The 18,435-nt window shown below is 40.9% G+C and overlaps 1 protein-coding gene across 2 annotated transcripts in view; it reads right to left on the bottom strand.

The window, feature by feature from the left end:
- Positions 1-286: 286 nt before the first annotated feature.
- IL18R1 (interleukin 18 receptor 1) overlaps positions 287-18,435 on the bottom strand; it is a gene marked incomplete at its 5' end in the record, with an annotated part of 32,308 nt that continues 14,159 nt past the window's right edge. For both annotated transcript variants that reach the window (XM_082851396.1, XM_082851397.1), the window contains 6 exons: positions 287-693; positions 2,956-3,114; positions 5,901-6,062; positions 8,066-8,205; positions 11,373-11,493; positions 15,477-15,539. In XM_082851396.1, the coding sequence (XP_082707522.1) occupies positions 338-693; positions 2,956-3,114; positions 5,901-6,062; positions 8,066-8,205; positions 11,373-11,493; positions 15,477-15,539 (1,001 nt within the window). In that variant the 3' untranslated portion in view covers positions 287-337. The remainder of the gene's footprint in view (positions 694-2,955; positions 3,115-5,900; positions 6,063-8,065; positions 8,206-11,372; positions 11,494-15,476; positions 15,540-18,435) is intronic.

Raw genomic sequence — 18,435 nt, 5'->3', positions numbered from 1 at the left:
ACGTGCCCTTATTTTAAGGCATAAATTATTCTGCACCGTGTGCAGTCTCACAGTTGCTGAATGGGATTGAGCAGAGTGCCTGCATCCAGTTATGGAAGAGGGAGAAACAGGAGACCCATTTCTGTTGAATTCCAGGGTCTTCTGAGAGCCCACGACTATAGCTCAATGTTTAGTCTTATCCCCGGCAACCTAATGACAAGTTTCATCTTCAGACTGTGACTAGGACATTCACAGAGTAGAGTTAAATATTTGAATAATGCCCTTCATTATCAATAGGCTCATACACTCAGTCCCCAGAGTGTCAAGAGTTCTTTCTTCTGCTCAGCTTTTCTGAAGATCAGGGCTGCGAAAAAACAGGCAAGACTTCTGCTTCTTCTCTATATGGTTTGACTGCTTTTGCGGGCATCAGATAAAGAAGATTCTTCCAGAACCTTGAGTTATAAGACAGAGATTTATCGGCCTGCCACTTCAGAACTCTGTGGGATTTCAAAAGCTTCAGTGATTGAGGCAAGAATGTGAAGTCACCGACTGGTGTAAATTCAATTAAGATGATTTTAATTTTCCTTTCCACTAGTGCTTCATGGAGTCCACTTTCAAGTTCATACCTGACTTCATTAGACATATAACTTTTACTCAGGACAATTATCAGTCTTCGGCTTTTCTCTATCAATGAATGGATTTCATCGACAACAGCTGAAAATACGAGAAGTGGCAGATTAAGAAAACTGAAAGGGTGGGCACGAGATTAAAATCATTTTGCACAGGGCTTCCCTGGTGGCGCAGTGGTTGAGAGTCCGCCTGCCGATGCAGGGGATGCGGGTTCGTGCCCCGGTCCGGGAAGATCCCACGTGCCGCAGAGCGGCTGGGCCCGTGAGCCATGGCCGCTGAGCCTGCGCGTCCGGAGCCTGTGCTCCGCAACGGAAGAGGCCACAGCAGTGAGAGGCCCGTGTACCGCAAAAAAAAAAAAAAAAAAAATCATTTTGCACAGTCCTATTTTGTATTAACTCAAATTCACTAGTAAGTTTTTCTTTGAGATAAACCATTAATTCTCAACTTTATATGCCTATTAAAAAAGCAATCATCTACACAATGATATAATGAATACCTACTTGGCACTTTTTCTGTGCCATACCTTCTTCTAAATATTTTATGTATATTAACTCATTTAATCATCATAATGACCCTATGAAGAAAGTATTGTGATCACCCCCATTTTACAGATGAAGAAGCCAAAGCAGAGTGGCTAAGTAACTTGCCCAGAGTCACGTGGCTAGTAAATGGCAGAACCAGAATCTGAACCCAAGTGGTCTGGTTCTGGAGTGTACGTTCCTAAACATTCCACTATCTTGCCTCTTTACATGGATGGTGGAACATGGTAAAATTTGAATTAAAAATTTTTTTACAAAATCCTGCCATTATTCTAGACCACAGGTTGCTAAACTTTTTCCTGTAAAGGGGCCAGGTGGTAACTATTTTAGCCTTTGTGGGTCATACAGTCTTTGTCACAGCTACTCAACTCTGCTTTTGTAACTCAAAAGCAGCCACAGACCACACATGAACATATGTGTAGAGATGTTTCAATAAGAGTGGCAGGCAGGACCTGACCGGTGGATGGAAGACTGCCAACCTCTGTTCTAGACCTCTAGCCCTCCTCAGATAGAGTTCTTAGCCAAAACTAATCATATCAAATATACAAACATTCTCTATTTTTATTTAAAAACTAAGAAGAAATATGTTTTTAAAATGACTCCTAGAAAAATAATGGAAATATTGGGTTGGCCCAAAAGTTCTTTTGGCTTTTTCTGTAACATCTTATGGAGAAACCCAAATGAACTTTTGGGCCAACCCCAATATAATAAAATTGATGTAATCGATGTAAAGTCAAGCAGAAATACTTTGTACGTGACAGAATGTCTTCTTAGATACAAAGAGTGATGCACAAAAATATCACAGTGTTGAATGCATCTGACAATTTGGCATATTATTCCTTTTGAGAAGTTATCTATTACTAAAAAGTATTCTCTATTTCTGATTTGTAATATTTTCCCTTCTTAATTTGTAACCCAGGAGGAAAAAAAATAAACACAACTGTTTCTTATTTCCTACTCTGTCCTAAATGCCCAGCTTAGAATTTGGCACAAGGATGGTGCTCAGTAAATGTTGGATGAATGAATGAGTGATGGTAACTATGAAGACATCTGTATTGCATCATCTGTGATGCGTCAGCATCCAACATAATTTGACACCAGATTCCAAATCTCTGGAAGACTTCAAAGCTCTGGAGAACTTTCAGAGAAAACATGGAAATGTTACTAAATTTCTTTGATTTTGACTGTAATATACTTCAATATATGTGTTATAGACATTTGTATTCACATATTAATTAAAAAATAAAATTTCACAACTAAATTATTCTAGGAACCACCAATCTCCTTTTATTCATCCTTTGCCATCAGTCCTAATTTCTACTTCAATTTTCTCAGCAATGTTAATGCGATAAAGAAGAAACATTTTCTGGTAAGAATTAACCTGTTTTATAGTCCAAAGGATCACATATTAAATTAAGTACTGGTTCTGCTGTACAAAATATCATCAAAAGAGGTATTCTTACTGTGGGGTATTTCTAGATAAATGCCTCATGATAATGATTCTGGACCTGCTTCTGAGAATGGAATGCCCACTTCCTTTCTCCAAAGACTCAGAGAACTGTGAAGCCAAGTGAAGAGACCAGGTCCCCAAGAGGCCATTTTTGGAAACAGTGCAATCTTCTCATCTTCTCACTACTGCTTGTATTGATTTAGCTGGTTATTTCTGGTTTAGAGGACTACTTCATTTGTTTGTTTTTAAGCAAGCAGAATAGCCTTCTGTAAGGCTAAGCTCTTCATCTTCTAAAAGTAAAGATGAAGTTAAAGATGAAAACTCCACTAGTTTTCTATCTGATATTTCCTTTCTTACCTCTTCCAGGCACCACATCCCGTTCAAATATGCATAATTTATACCCAAAATGCTTCTCCAACACCCTGGGCAAAATCTCCACAGCAAAGGTGTGCTCCTCTCCGTTCTCGGGCCGACATTCTTTTAGGTAAGACACAAAAGCATCGTACGTTTTCCCATCTAGGAGATAAGGTTAACTCTTTTAATTAGTGTGAAAATAAGGGTTTATTTAAGTACAAATTGGAGCGAAAGTTCTGAAAAATGGGAACAGAATCATTGAAAAAGAAGAGTTAAATATAGCATCCTCACCTCTAAATGCATCGAACAGTGTGCATTAAATATGTGTAGTTTGTTGTATATTGATCATACCTCAATGAAGCTCTTAAATTAAAGAATAAAATATTTTTCATAGAAAACAAATAATTCTATAACTTAATGACAAATTTAGCTCAAAGCAAAGTGAATTAACTTCGTTATTTTTATATTAGTAAATTAGAAGTTGTAAATGTGAATAATAAATCTATAAAAACTCAAAGGAAAAATATGAAAATTATTTTATGACTTTGAGGGGTTCAAGACTTCATGGGAGAGGTAACTGTAGCTATGATGGAAACAGCAAGAGAACTAGAATTAGAAGTGGAGCCTGAAGATGTGACTTAATTGCACGATGAAACTTTCAACGGATGAGCAAAGAAAATGTTTTCCTGAGATGGAATCTACTCCTGGTGAAGATACTGTGAAGATTGTTGACCTGACAACAAAGGACTCAGAATATTACATAAAGTTAGTTGATAAAGCAGCAGCAGGGTTTGAGAGGACTGACTCCAGTTTTGGAAGAAGGTCTACCATGGGAAAAATGCTATCAAACAGCATCCCATGCTACAGAGAAATCATTTGTGAAAGGAAGAGTCAATCGATGCAGCAAATTTCACTGTTGTCTTACTTTTAAAAAGCCCCACAGCCACTCCAACCTTCAGAGGCCACCACCCTGATCAGTCAGTAGCCATCAACATCGAGGCCAGACCCTCGAACAAAGACCCAACAAAAAGATTATGACTTCCTGAAGGTTCAAATAATGTCTAGCAATTTTTAGCAACAAAGTATTTTTAAGTTATGGTATATACATTGTTTTTTAGGCATATTCTATTTTACACTTGATACACTACCCTATGGTGTAAACATATTTTTTATATGCACTGGGAAACCAAAAAATTCGTGTTACTAACTTTATTGCGATATTAGCTCTATGCAGTGGTCTGAAACTGAACCCACAGTATCTTCAAGGTATGCCTGCACATTAAAAAGTCTTCCATGTAGCACACCAGTATCAAGAAAGTCAAAAGCACACCACTGTCACCAACCTGGGAATAATATTTGCATTTTATATTATAGACAATAGGCTAACCTCCCTAAAATGTAAATAGCTGCTAAAAATAAGCAAGCAAAAAAAAAAAAAAAGTCAACAACCCAGTAGAAGCATGGGCAAAGAATATGAATGGGTACTTTGAAAAAGGAAATACAAATGGGTCTTAAACACATGAGAAGCTGCTCATACTTCTGCACAGTAAGCAAAATGCAAGTGAAAACTACACTTCGATACCCCTCAGATTTTATCTATCAGATTGGCAAATATCCAAAAGGTTGTGGGTAAGGCTATGAGAAAAAAATGTACTCCCGTCCTTTGAAGGTGGTAGGCAGTAGAGAAATATGGAGTGCAAATTGGTAATATCAATCAAAATAACAACTATATCCACCTCTGCACTTCTAGTAATTCCACTTTAGGGAATTTTTCCTTCAGTTACACTGCACACATGTGAAACAATAACTGTACAAAAGTTATCCACCACGTCATTTCTGCAGTAACAAAAGGTCTTAAGCAACCCAAACGTCCATCACACGGTGACTAAATAAACAATAATACATCCACAGAAATAAAACACTGTGCAACCCTAAAAAATGAGAGATTTTATAAACTAATATGGAAGGGTACCCAAGGTATAGTACAGCAAAGTTCAGAATAGGGCACATAGCATGCCAAGATTTGTCTTTTAAACAGGAGTGAAATAAGATTCTCTATTCGTATTGGTTTGGATGTACATCAATGTGGGATGGGGTAGGAAACAGGCACGGGGCAAGTGTACATGTGTAATTTCTAAGACTTTTGGTGTTTGAACTACGTATGTCCTACACACACACACACACACACACACACACACACACACACACGGAAACAAAAGCAAGTGCAATGGATTAGATTTATTTTTTAAAATTTGGTAGCTATTTCGAATCTTGAGGACTTCTAGTCACCTGCAAAAATAGAGAAACTGAGACAGTCACCAGATAGAAGCTGGAGTAGATGAAAAGTGGCAGATCTAGGGGACTGGAACTCAGGTCATTTGGTGTGCACTTCAAGGTTCTTACAAGTACATCACGCAGCCTCCTTTGCCAGGTTAAAATAATGAACCATAATACAGTTCTTTATTTTTTTGGCCTTGCCACGTGGCACATGGGATCTTTGTTCCCTGACCAGGGATTGAACCCGTGCCCCTGCACTGGAAGCACAAGAGGCTTAAGCACTGGACAGCCAGGGCATTCCCAATTCCATTCAATTTAAATGACCTTTATTGAGTGTGAACTTTGTAAAGGCACCAGATGGCGTGTGAGCAATGACATTCAGACACACAGTCCCTGGGCCTAACCATCTCACAGGGCATTTAGAAGGACATGACACACATGCATGAAACAATTAGAGAACAATTTTTGGCAACAGATAAGTACGCACAAGAAAAAGTGGCCCAGACAACATTCATAACGGACACTTCGTTTAGATCAATTTTTCTTATGGAAAACTTCTACCGCCAATATGTCTACAATATAATCAAAATGAGGTGAAGATTAATGTTTATTTATATAGCTTCTTAATAAAACTGTAAAATAAGAAATCCCAGCATGACGACATTCATTACCTGTTAAGGTTTCATCTCTTCCCAAGAAATGTCTATAAAATAGAACCAAGTCAACTCTATAAATGGCACACACGGTCACTAGGCACACAATGACCACTGAGATCAAAACAGCTACGATCATTCCTCTAGTGAAGATGTGGCCGGGGATGTCAACTGGGTCTTCTAGAAAGAAAAAGAAAATGGGAAAAACTAGAGAAATTTCACCAGCATCTTTCGCCATCACTCTGTGGTGGTCAGCTTTCACCTTTAACACAAATCTACTTGTCTACCCAACACATTCCATTGAGTTACTCTGCAGTCCTGCCTCTAGTCTCCAGTGGTGACCTCTCTGCTCCATAAAAATGTGTACAAGGGTATTCAGAGACGTGAACTGAAAGCATTACGATGTAGTCTGTCCACACTTTTGGAAGTTGGATCTCTAGGATGATAAGACACTAGGATGAGATTCAGAGGGGCCCACACCGAAACCTCAGCTAGCGGCTTGGGAACATATATGGAGGCGCAGAACCTTGGGAGAGCAAAAGCACTGAGCTGAGTCTGTGTGGGCTCCAGCCTGGCTCCATCATCTACTTTGTATCCTAGGGAAAGTCACTGACGCCCTAACTCTAAGAATTTCATCTGTGCACATAATACAGCTATCAAGCTAGTGATATTGTCTCCTTCACTTACAGGGTTGCTGTTTTGGAGGAGGGTTAAATATTACACATAAGTAGTTGACACAGTGCCTGGCACTCAGCTCTGAGAGTTTTTGTATGTTTTCATATGAAAGTGTCCTTTGAGAAAAAAGTTACGTTTCCTAGATTGATTCAGTTTATGCTCATTGTGGACAACATGAGATACCACAGAGGAGTCCGAAGGATAGAATAATTATTTAATAACCATCCCACAGTGTGGCAACGGCCACCGCCAACAGGCTAGTACATTTCCTTCCAGGTTTTGTTTTTTCCCTGAAAACATCACTCTTTATTTCTTAACATTATATTAGGAGCATTTCTCTAGGTCTTTAAAATTATAATTCATATTATCTCAGTATTTAGATCGACTGCAATTTTTCATAAATATACAGAATGCTGCAATGAACACAGGCATAAATCCTTATCTATGTTTCTGATTATTTCCCTAGAGTAGATTCTAATGAAGGTGGGGTTTCTAGGTCAAAAAGAGTAAGCATACATAAAACTCTTGCCATCGTGGCACAATTTTAGGGATTATCTTTCCAGTAAAATTAATTATTAGGATGTAAGTAAGCAACCATCGTTGCTTGGTAAGTGAACTCTGAATAAAGCCAGCCCCTGGGGTTCCGGCATCTCTGAAAGGCTTACATATCTATGACTGTGCCGCACAAATACCACTCTCACGTTGGCCCACACACTCCTCCGGGGATGATGGTGGAGTCAAAGACCCTATTCCCCACACAACATTTGTGAGCCCAGCAGAAGGAAAAAATGATCAGGGTAGAAACATCTATGGCAGAGAGAGCACAGCCACGCATTGATCTAGGACAGTTTACAGAACTACTTCTGAGCAGCTCCTGAGTCTGTGGCCCTCGGTTGGACTGTTTTGGTGGAGGATGCCCTCCATCAGGTGGGCACTGAAAAACTCTGAGTCCAGTGATCAGAGCCATCAACTAACTGTCCACTTGCCAAGTCCAGGGACTATCCCAAGAGAGGGAAGCCTAAGTGAGTCTTTGTTGAACGAAAGACCACACCACAGACACACCTGTGCCCAGGGCCCAGCTAAGGTAGGGTGGAGGCAGCAATTACTCCTGGACCACTGGTCTCATCCTACACGGAGAAGCAAACTTTCCTCCTGTTGTTCAGAGTGTGCCAGAGCTGCCCGGACCACCTCCCCTGTGACTCACCAACCCTGAGCTCTACCTACCTCCCCGCTCTGGGCCCCTGGTTGCTACACAGGATTGGAATATGTTTGAGAGCAAAAGAATACGCTTGAGGTTTTCATTCTCTGCTTGGAATCAGGGCACAGGGGATTGCAGCAAGGGCTGAGCACTAGCTCTGCCACGGAACGCCTGTGACACAGGGCAAACCCTTCACCTCTCAGGAGCTTGGTTCCTGGTGTGTAAGATGAGGAAGTGATGAGCGACGACAGGTCTCTCAGCCGCTACATTCTAGGTTTCCACAAACTGCCAAAGATAAAATTTCTCACACCTTTTTTCAATAAGATGAAGCTTTTGGTGTCTATGCCTCCCTCGCTGGCTGCAGTGCAATTATATGAAAAGTTCAGATTGTTTTTATTAACAGTCTCAACTCTCAGTATTTTTGAAGCAAGCCATTTGCCTTCTGAAGTCCTGTAAGAGAGGAAAATGGTTTAGCAATAGGCTTTGTGGCATTGCCAACACGTTACCCACGAAAGAGGAATTTGTATGTGCAAATGCATCTGCACAAAGACACGGCTCTGTGGACTCCAGGGAATCGTCCCCTTCCGGTGGGTTCTCTTCAGGTGTGAGTCTCCTGCTCCCCGGGGGTCTCAGCCCTCCTGAGACCATCTGCGGACGGCGCTGCAAACTGCCTAAAATTAAAACGCCTGGGAGGTAACGATGCTCAGTTGAAAACACAAGAAAATATTCTCTCTCTCAATTACAGGCACACTTCACTGTACTGAGTTTTGCTTTATTATGCTTCGCAGAAACTGCACTTTTTACAAATTGAATGTTTGTGGCAACAGGGTCTCAAGCAAGTCTTTTGGTGCCATTTTCCCAACAGCATTTGCTCACTTTATGTTTCTGTGTCACATTCTGGTAATTCTCAAACTTTCACATTTTTTCATTATCGTTATATTTGTTAAGGGGACCTGTGATCGGTGGTCTTTGATGTTACTATCATAATGCTTTGGGCATTTATTTTAGCAATAAAGTATTTTTTTTAGCAATAAAGTATTTTTAATTAAGGTATGTACATCATTTTTAAAGATGCAATGCTATTGCACACTTAATAGACTACAGTATAGTGTAAACATAACTTTTCTATGCATGGGGAAATCAAAACATTCACGTGACTTGCTTTATTTTGATATTTGCTTTACTGCGGTGGTCTGGAACTGAACCCTCAATATCTCCCAGGTGTGTCTGCGTTTTCCCCCGTTCCTCCTGTCCTGACGACTCAGCATTCCTCCCACTGTGAAGTCTCCACCAGCTGTGACGATGCCGCGGATCGTTAATACAGACGCAGATTCATATCAAGTGTGTCCTAGCAGTCCTAACGACCACTCCTCTTTTGTTCAGCATTTAAAATAAATTAAAACCACTATTCTCAGGCACCCCCAAGCACATGAGAAATGCCAATTAAGCTGCTCAGTGAGTGTCAGAAAATGACCGGAGGCCACCAGGAGCGGCCAGCTCTCTTTCTCTACTAAAAGGACTCAAGCCACCCTGTCCCTGATGCAGGGCACACGCTCTTGGCACCTGCCTCCTGCTAGTGGCAGGCTCTGAAGGTGCGCCGTCAGCCAGCACTCCCAGGTGTAGTCGCTCACACGGCAGGCCCCCCGCAGCTGGACGTGGTACCCACTGTAGCCTCTAACTGTCTCAAATGCATTTTAGAAGAGAAGTCATACATCTGTACAGAAGTCACCCACCCAGAAATATCAACCATCTAACATCAATGTAAAATCCACAAAGAAAGTAAAACAAACCCCACTGAGAAGCCAGAATAGATGACATAAGTTCATGAGCCCAGTGTGAGGAAGGATTTAGCCTCGCTTAAGCCCTTAGCTTAGCTGAAGCTCCGTCTCTAGTAAGTTTGGTGAATTGGTCTTCTGTGCCTCCAGAGATAAACAATGGATCATGAGAAGGAGGAAATGCAGGAATCCGGTGGGGGACAGACACTGAGGACAAGATGAAGTGGCAGGATAGCCACGCAATCCAGCCGAGCCAACACTCCATGAGCACTAATCACGCACCCGGCTCTGGGCGAGGGGATAAAAAAAACCTCACAAGTGCAGCGAAGGTGACAGACACCTTCGGACCACTACTCCCTAGAACCTGAGTGTATAGTTACCTTAATAACGACAGTAATGACCCAAAGCCATTCAGAAACATTGTAATGGCCACAGGCTTCGCATGTTTTGTTTTAATAAGTATAACCATTCCTTAATACAGGCTATTTAAACTAGACGGCATTTGGAAATTTTTGCATCAACTCTGCCTCCTAGATATTTATATCTAACCATTGCCCTGTTTGCGTTTTCTAGCTGTTCTTAGTGTGTTTCTAGTTTCCATTAATGGACTCTGACAGGAGAGTGCTGCCATAATTACGATCAGTGGCGATGGACCAACAACGATGTCACAGGGCAGGAGACTGGTCATTTAAATTAGTATTTTCTTGGGTCATCACTGGCATCTGACAATCTTTGGGGACCCTTCTGGACTCGAGAAAATTCCTCACTTCTCACCTTTAAGAAAGATAATCCCTGTCAGGAATGTTCTAGAAAGAAGCTCTGAACTATCTCTAAAGAGCTGGAAGCAGTGTCTGTGTCAGCATATCTCACGCCCAGCAAAGAAATCCACCCACCCCACTGCCCCTGCCACACACACAAAGCTGTCTTCAGAGGGCTATTTCTCTCTTTGTGGTTTCTGGTAATTCTCAAGTATCTTATAATGAATTCTTTTCAACAACCAGAACAAAGAAAGCTGTGTGTGTAAGCCAAGTTCAGGGCATAGATCTGGACAGGTAGCCATAGATGGATGGCCTACCTGTGTCCAGGGCTGCCCCCAGGGTCCTCAGGGAAAGGAACTGATGACGTGCTTTGTCACCTATGGATACCCAGCGGGCCCCACGGTGACACGTGGGCAACACAACTAGGCACGCCTACTGCACACAAGGGGCCTGGAATAACTTGTACGTGTCCCAGGCTCCTGACCTGGACTTTTCTCTGGTACACTAGTAAAAACAAAGCATTTAACGCAATTTTCAAAATTCAAATGACAGTGGCCTAGGTAATCGCTCTTTTATAAGATGCTTAGGTAAAGTCCCCACCCCATCAGATCCTGACTGACCAAAAGCTACTTCTGTAAGGCGATGCTAAAAAGCCTCATTGACCTTCTTTTTCTTTTTTTTCTTTTTTTTTTTGCGGTACACGGGCCTCTCCCGTTGCGGAGCACAGGCTCCAGACACGCAGGCTCAGCGGCCATGGCTCACGGGCCCAGCCGCTCCGCAGCATGTGGGATCTTCCCGGACCGGGGCACGAACCCACGTCCCCTGCATCGGCAGGCGGACTCTCAACCACTGCGTCACCAGGGAAGCCCTGACCTTCTTTTTCTAATTTAGGTCTCAGCAATAAATTTCTGCATAATGCGTCAGCCTAGAGTATGCGAATTATAAAATATGTAAGTTATGAGTTAAACTCATCTCAAGCATCCTGTCAGCCACTCAGGAGTCTGGTGTTTTTATCTCATATATATATGATACTATATGATTTTTGTATATCATGATATGTATTATATATATCACATATTCATACCTAATTCTTGTCCCTTCCTCTTCGTGTACATTAGGATCCTTTCCATTTTTTTTCCAGATGTTCCAGTAAATCACGTCCTTTTCATTCAGCAAGGCAGAGCAGTTGAGCTGTACATCTTTTCCTAGGTAAAAGTTGACAACCGATGTTCAGATTTTAGAAACTCAGGTTTCTCAAAGGTTGAAATTAATACAGCCAACGTATATTAACCTAATATACAACGACAATATAGAGCTGCATCTAAGGAAAAAAATGCCTTGTTTTCCAATTAAAAAAAAATTATAAATCAGAGAAATTAAGTTGCAATTACAAGTCATCACCAAACTATGAACTGGCTACTCTTCAAATGTTTATGTCTAAATCAATTATTAAAACTTAGGATGGCCAGTGGACTTTCTTTTCAACCTATAGTCTAATAGGTAGTGTCAGGCCTACATACCCACTGCAACTTCTGGAAAAACAAAATGGATACAAAACAACAAAAAAAATTAAATTAGCTAAAAATTAAAGACATCAAAGTGCAGGGAAAACAAAGAGAAACAGATGAACTGAAACTACAGTCAGGAATAAAGTCCTTCCAGGCTGAGCTGAGATAGCCACCATTTTATTCCTTGAAGGAATTTGCTTTGGTTTGTACAAAATAGAGGGAACATCATGGAGAAAAGAGAGTCCAGTGGAGATGCTGACAGCCACATGGGCTCACAGGATTATTGCTAAGGGCTTGGGCAGCATAGGAGGCTGGAAAGGCCTAATGATTTCTCCTGCAGTCTCATGGTACTCAGCAGAGTAAGTCCCACTGGAGGACAACACACACGTGACTGGAGTCTCCCCCCAGCCATAAGAGATGAAAAGCAGGTTAAATCCAACAAACCTGCATCCTAGCTACTGCTCAGCTCAATTCCTGACTGGATTGAGATGATCAAACCCTCACATTATCTGCCTAACAAAGAAAAGGCAAACACTCTTAGGGAAAAGTAATACAAACTTCATTCACCTTGGTTGTTTTAGATACAGAAAGATCAACAACAACAAACAACAACAACAAAGAGAGACATACAAAGGGCAAAAAAAGGGGACAGTAATCAATAGAAAAAATAGGTAATAGAAGTTGACCCAAAGATGATCCAAATGCCTGACTTGGCAGATAAAGAGTATGAAATAACTAATATAAATAGGTTAAAGAAAACAGAGGAAAAGATGGACAAGTAGATGAAAAGATGGATGTTTTCAACAAAGAAGAGTAACCTATTTTAAAAGAATCAAATGAGCAACTGATAACTGAAAAAAACATGAATTTAAGAACTCAATGGTTTTAACAGAGTCTGAGCATAAAAGAAGTCAGGATTGCTAAGGCTGATTACAGGCCAAGATCAAAACTAAAGTACAGAAGGGAAAAAAATAAAAATAACAGAGCAAGAGCATAATACATGTAATTGGAGGCCCAGGAGAGGAGAGAAGAAAGGGGCAGAAGAAATATTCGGACATAATGGCAGAGGATCTCTCCCAAATTAATTAAATACATCCTTTGCAGACTCAAGAAGCTCAGAGGGACCAAAATCAGGATAAATGCAAAGAACACCACACCCGGATGCATCAAAATCAAAGAGAAAGAGAAAATTCTGAAAGCAGCCAGAAGAAGAAGACACATCAAAGTACCAACAATAAGACTAAAGGCCAGTCTTTCAGCAGAAACTATGGAAACCAGTGAACAACAGAAGGGCATCTTTAAAGTGCAGGAAAAAACTGCCAACCTAGAATTATTGAAATTATTGAAAAAAATCTTCAAAATTGGAGGTAGAGAGATTTTCAAGTAAATAATAGCCAAAAGGATTTATTGCCAGCATAACCACACTATAAGAAATACCAAAGGAAATTTTTCACTCTCAAAGAAAAATTATCCCAGATGAAAGCAAGGACATACATTAAGAAATGAACAGTGCAATAAAGGACAGACATTTGGGTAAATACAAAATAATTTTTGTGTTTCAAGCAATAATAATGCCAAATTATTGTGAGTTTTATAACATATGCAGGAGAGAAATACATAAAATAGTAGTTTAAAGTGAGATAAGAGGATGAATGAAATTAACTGTTGTGAGGTTCTCACGTGTCTGTGAAATTGTCAACGTACTAATATGTGCATTTGCCTTATTGTAGTAAGAGGATATATATTGTAATCTCTAGGAGAACTACTAATGAAGAATACAAAATGGCATAACTAAGAGGAAAACAAAACAGATTAAATAAAAAAATATTAATCTGAAAGGAAAGGAGAATAAAAGGAAGAAATAAGACGTAGGACAACTGGTAAACAGCAACACGAGAGGTCTCAAACCGACTGTATTAGTAAGTCATTAAACGTAAATGTACTAAACACTATACAGACTGGATTTCAACAAAGATCCAAACATATGCAGTTTGTGTGAGACATATTTTGTGTATAAAGACAATGAAATGTTAAAAGTGAAAGGATGTGAAAAAAGATAAAACATGCCAGTCCCAAACAAAAGAAAACTGGTGTGTCTATCTAACATGAGAGAGAGTAGGGACTGGGAAAAGATCGTATGATAGATAAAGAGAGAAATTTCATAATGTTAAAGTGTCAATTCAAGAGGCATCAATTTGTATGTGCCCGTAAGGTAACCTCAACATACATAAAGCAAAAATAGACAGAACTAAAGGATATGTAGACAACTTGACAATCATAGCTGGAGATATTAACATCTCTCTTGGCAATTAGTAAGGATATTGATGATTTGAAGAGTACCATTAACCAACTTCACCTAATTGATATTTATAGAAGGACTAAACCAAAATCTGCAGAATACACATTTGTTTCAAATGCACTTAGAACATTCTGGTCCAAGTAAGTTACTACAAATTTTAAGATTTAAATGATACAATGTATACTCTTGGACCATAATGGAACTAAACTGGACATCAATAACAGAAAAATAACTGGAAAATCCTCCACATATTTGGAAATTAAGAAACATTAAGTAATCCATAGATGAAAGAAATATCACAAGGAAAAATTTTTTCAATAGTTAAAACTTTGAACTGAATAGTTATGAAAATATGGCATATCAACATTGTTGGAAACAGCTAAACAGTGATTCGAGGGAAATTTAGAACTTAAAATACACATACTACAGGAGAGGAGAATTTAAATTAATTCTCTAACTCTTCATGTGTACAAAGGAAAAATGAGGTGCAAATTAAGCCTAAAATGAGAAGAAAAAATAATAAAGTTCAGAAATCCATAAAACTAGAAAGCAGGCAAGCCACAAACACAAATGGCAAAGTATCTGAGCTCCACTGGGCATATGTGGTCATATACATGACTGTGGCCATCTGTAGTCAAAGGGTGTGTGCTTTGGAAACAATCAACAGGATCAAATGACAATCAACAACAAACAAACAATGTAAGAAACTTGAATCCCAGCTCTGCCCCTTTCCTGGGGGTTTAACTTCAGACAAATTACTTAACCTTTCTGAGCTTTGGTCATTTAATCCAAAGCTTAAATGGGAACAATACCCCTCAGAGTTGCTCTGAGGATTTAAGACAATAACATATTTCAGTTACCTAATCCAATACTCAGTTTAGCATAGGAGAATTTATTCTTTTCCTTCCGTCCTTTCTCCTTTGAAAGAAATTACTCAACTGGACATATCGATTCATCAAGACCCGTCTAAACAAACCCTAAATGCAGAGTCGAGTCCATTGATTCAAAGTGAACCCATTAATCAAATATTCAAACCACACAATACGTTTGAATCATTTCTCCAGAGTATTCTCATTGAGTTTTCATATTTAAAAATGATCATAGATACTATTAGAGGAAAGCCACATACAAAGTGACTAAAACCACAGGTCTGCAAACCACAGGCACTTCCATAATCTTTTGAACAGACTGTTAACTGTAATTATTACTAAAAAGGGCAACATTCAAACAATGACAAGGTTTTCCTGCTTTTTCAATATTCTTCAGTAAACATGGTATGTGTTATGAACACAATGTTGATCAATAAGGAACCAGATTTAGCCTTGGAAGACTATTATGACCCCCATTCACAAATCCAAAATATACGTATGTCAAAATATACCTAATTCCACTTTAACATGCGTAAGCTTTGGTCCAAGAAGAGCTGGAATTATATTACTGTTGTCTGAAAGTGAAAAAAGAAAAGAAAAATGCATTAGTGTTACAAGGAGTTTTGCTAAGACAGACATTTGTTGTAATACACTTATTATTCCAGGTAACCAAGATTCTAACTAAAGTCATCACTTTACATTTATTCTTTAATGTATTTTCATTAAATAAGGGTTGCAGGGAATACTGGTCGTTGTTTCACTTTCCATCAACTCAAAGCTCACCTCACCGGAGAAAGCACACTGAATTTGGTCTCCCCTCAATTCCAGCCTCTGCCTTCTGCCGCTTCAGATAAAAGCCAGAAGAAGATGCTCATCCAGGGAGACAATGAAACTTTTAGGACTTAGAAGATGCAGAGTCACTGGGATATGTCTTTCTGCTCTGCCTTTCTTCCTTCCATCTGCTCTCAACTCCTCAAGATAGATTTACTGGGTGCAAGGTCAAGACTCAGGTAGGGTAGGCAAAGCACTTACTCTCAGAAGCCTCCTGAGACCCTCCCCTGGCAGGACAGTGAGAGGAGTGCCCCTGGATGCCTCACTTGCCTCACCTTAGTCCCAGTCCTGCTGGGGTGTCCACCCCTGTAAACTCAGTTCTACTTCTGTTCCTTAGTGACCTCTGACCCAGACTGGAGGTACATAGATATGCTCTACCTCAGCCCCATTGAGTAACACTGAGGAAGGAAGCAATCCCGCAGCAACCTCCCACTGAGGACTACCCACAACCTAGGATGCTAATAACTGCAGAACGCGGACAGCCCTGTGGTCCCGCATTCACAAGGTACGTAGTCCAGTCCCTGCTGCTCCCATTAGCAGCATCGGCAACTTTCTTCAAGACCTGGACTCCCCCTTCTAAGTGCTTCCGGTGCTTCTGGGGCATTTACAAGTAATGTCCAGTGCCTCCCTCATGGGGGCTCCCAGGCGCCCAGCAGATGTGCTTGCTCACGAGGACTAAAGGGGACTCAGGGGCTCTCCTGCAGCACCCACGCCCTCCTAGGCTCTCCCAGGAAGCACGCGCTCCAGAGTGAAGAGCAAAGAAGGGAAAGGAGGAGTCATGCGGGCAAGGATACAGAAAGAAACTAGCGTAGCAAAACCTCAGGGTAAAGGACTTCCCTGGAGGTCCAGTGGTTAATAAGACTCCGTGCTTCCACTGCAGGGGGCACGGGTTCAATCCCTGGTCGGGGAAGTAAGATCCCGCAAGCTGTGCAGTGCAGCCAAAAATAAATAGATAAATAAAAATTTTAAATAAAATAGTTAAAATACGGTGATCTTCAACTATCTTTGTAATGAGCTGAGAGGTAGATCACAGATAATTAAAAACAAAAAACAAAAATCCCAGGGTAAGAATCTCTTCTGGGATTCAGACTCCAGGCAAGACTAGAATTCACGTCAGCAGGAAGAGCTGGAGGAACCGCTGCCGGACAAGGAGCTGACCCTCAGGTCTGAGCACAGAGGAACAGAGGTTGCTTCAAGCACACAGGGGCAGGAGGTGGTTTTGAGTACTGGAGAAAATTGCTACTGATTATTTTTCTCTTCATCGATCTCCTTTTCTCAGGAATTTGGTGGGAGTCCTGGGAAGAGGAGGTGTAAAGGACATCTTTATGAAAGGACATCTTTGAGAAAGGATGCCATCCACTAGAACTCGAAGCAGATCCTGGAGAACCCAGAGCAGTACTGGGTTTGTACAACTGGTGTAAAGTGAAGGGTACAATCCTACTGAAGGTAACAGAAGGAAGAGAACACTTCAGTGTGTGCCCCTGGCATGGCTCGTCTACCTCTGAAGTTACTATCCCTGGATCAAAATGGCACAGAGACGGTCAGCTGCAGGAGGAGAGACATCAGCAGGTCAGCCAGAGAGTGAGATGAAGACAAAAGGCAGAGAGGCCAGGTGGGTTGAGAGGCCCGTGATCCACAGCAGTGATGCTCCCCACGTGACAGTGCAGAGCTCTACATCCGTGACCACAGGTGAGCACAGACAAGGTAGGCGCTCAGTCCCGCTGCCCTCAGCAGAGGCCATGATACCTCCTGATCATCAGCGTCAACTCTAAGCTCCGCATTTTAAAAGAATGGTGGCAAACGTCACCAAATCCAGAGGAAAAGGGCCAGGATGGTGAAGAGTCCTGACTTCCTGTTGAATGAGGCACGACTGAAGAAACTGTTCCTATCTCAGTACAGAGCGACCTTGGAGGTATTGCGGGTTCTGTCCAGACCACCACAATAAAATGAATGTGACCATAAAGCGAGTCACACAACTCTTTTGGTTTCCCAGCACATATAAAAGTTATGTTTACACCGTTTACACCGTACTACAGTCTATTAAGCGTGCAATAGCATTATGTCTAAAAAGCAATGTACATATTTTAATTTAAAAATAATGCTGTTGGAAAAATGGTGCTGATACACTGGCTCAATGCTGGGTTTCCGCAAACCTTCAATTTGCAAAAAAAAAAAAAAAATGCAATATCTGCAAAATGCAATAAAATGAGGTATGCCTGTAATTCACTCAACAGACATGTAATGAGCACATGTACAAAGGTCCAGCCGTAAGTACAGGAGAGACCAACATGAGGAATAGAACACAGGTTAATCCCTTCTTTCCAGGAGCTCTCATTCTAGTGACAGGAACAGACATGTCATCTGATTCTGACAGCAACCAGAAATAAGAACAAGAGGCCGTGGGAGCACGGAGGAGGACGGACACTTAGCTGAGTCCTGAAAGACACAGGTGGCGTTCTCCAAGAAGACGAGGAAAACAAGATGGGTGGTTAAGACAGAAGAATAGCACGTGGGGCAGTGTGGGGATATGGGAGTGAGGAGATGGGAGACGGTAATACTAAGATGGTAATAACAGAGCTTTCCATGTCCCTGGCACCACTATCAAGGCTCTACAACCTCACTCACTCGGTCCTCAAGGCA

This window comes from Leucopleurus acutus, assembly GCF_964270905.1.
Source record: "Leucopleurus acutus genome assembly, chromosome: 12".
Taxonomy (NCBI): Eukaryota; Metazoa; Chordata; class Mammalia; order Artiodactyla; family Delphinidae; genus Leucopleurus; species Leucopleurus acutus.
This window is presented reverse-complemented; position numbering and strand designations above follow the sequence as displayed.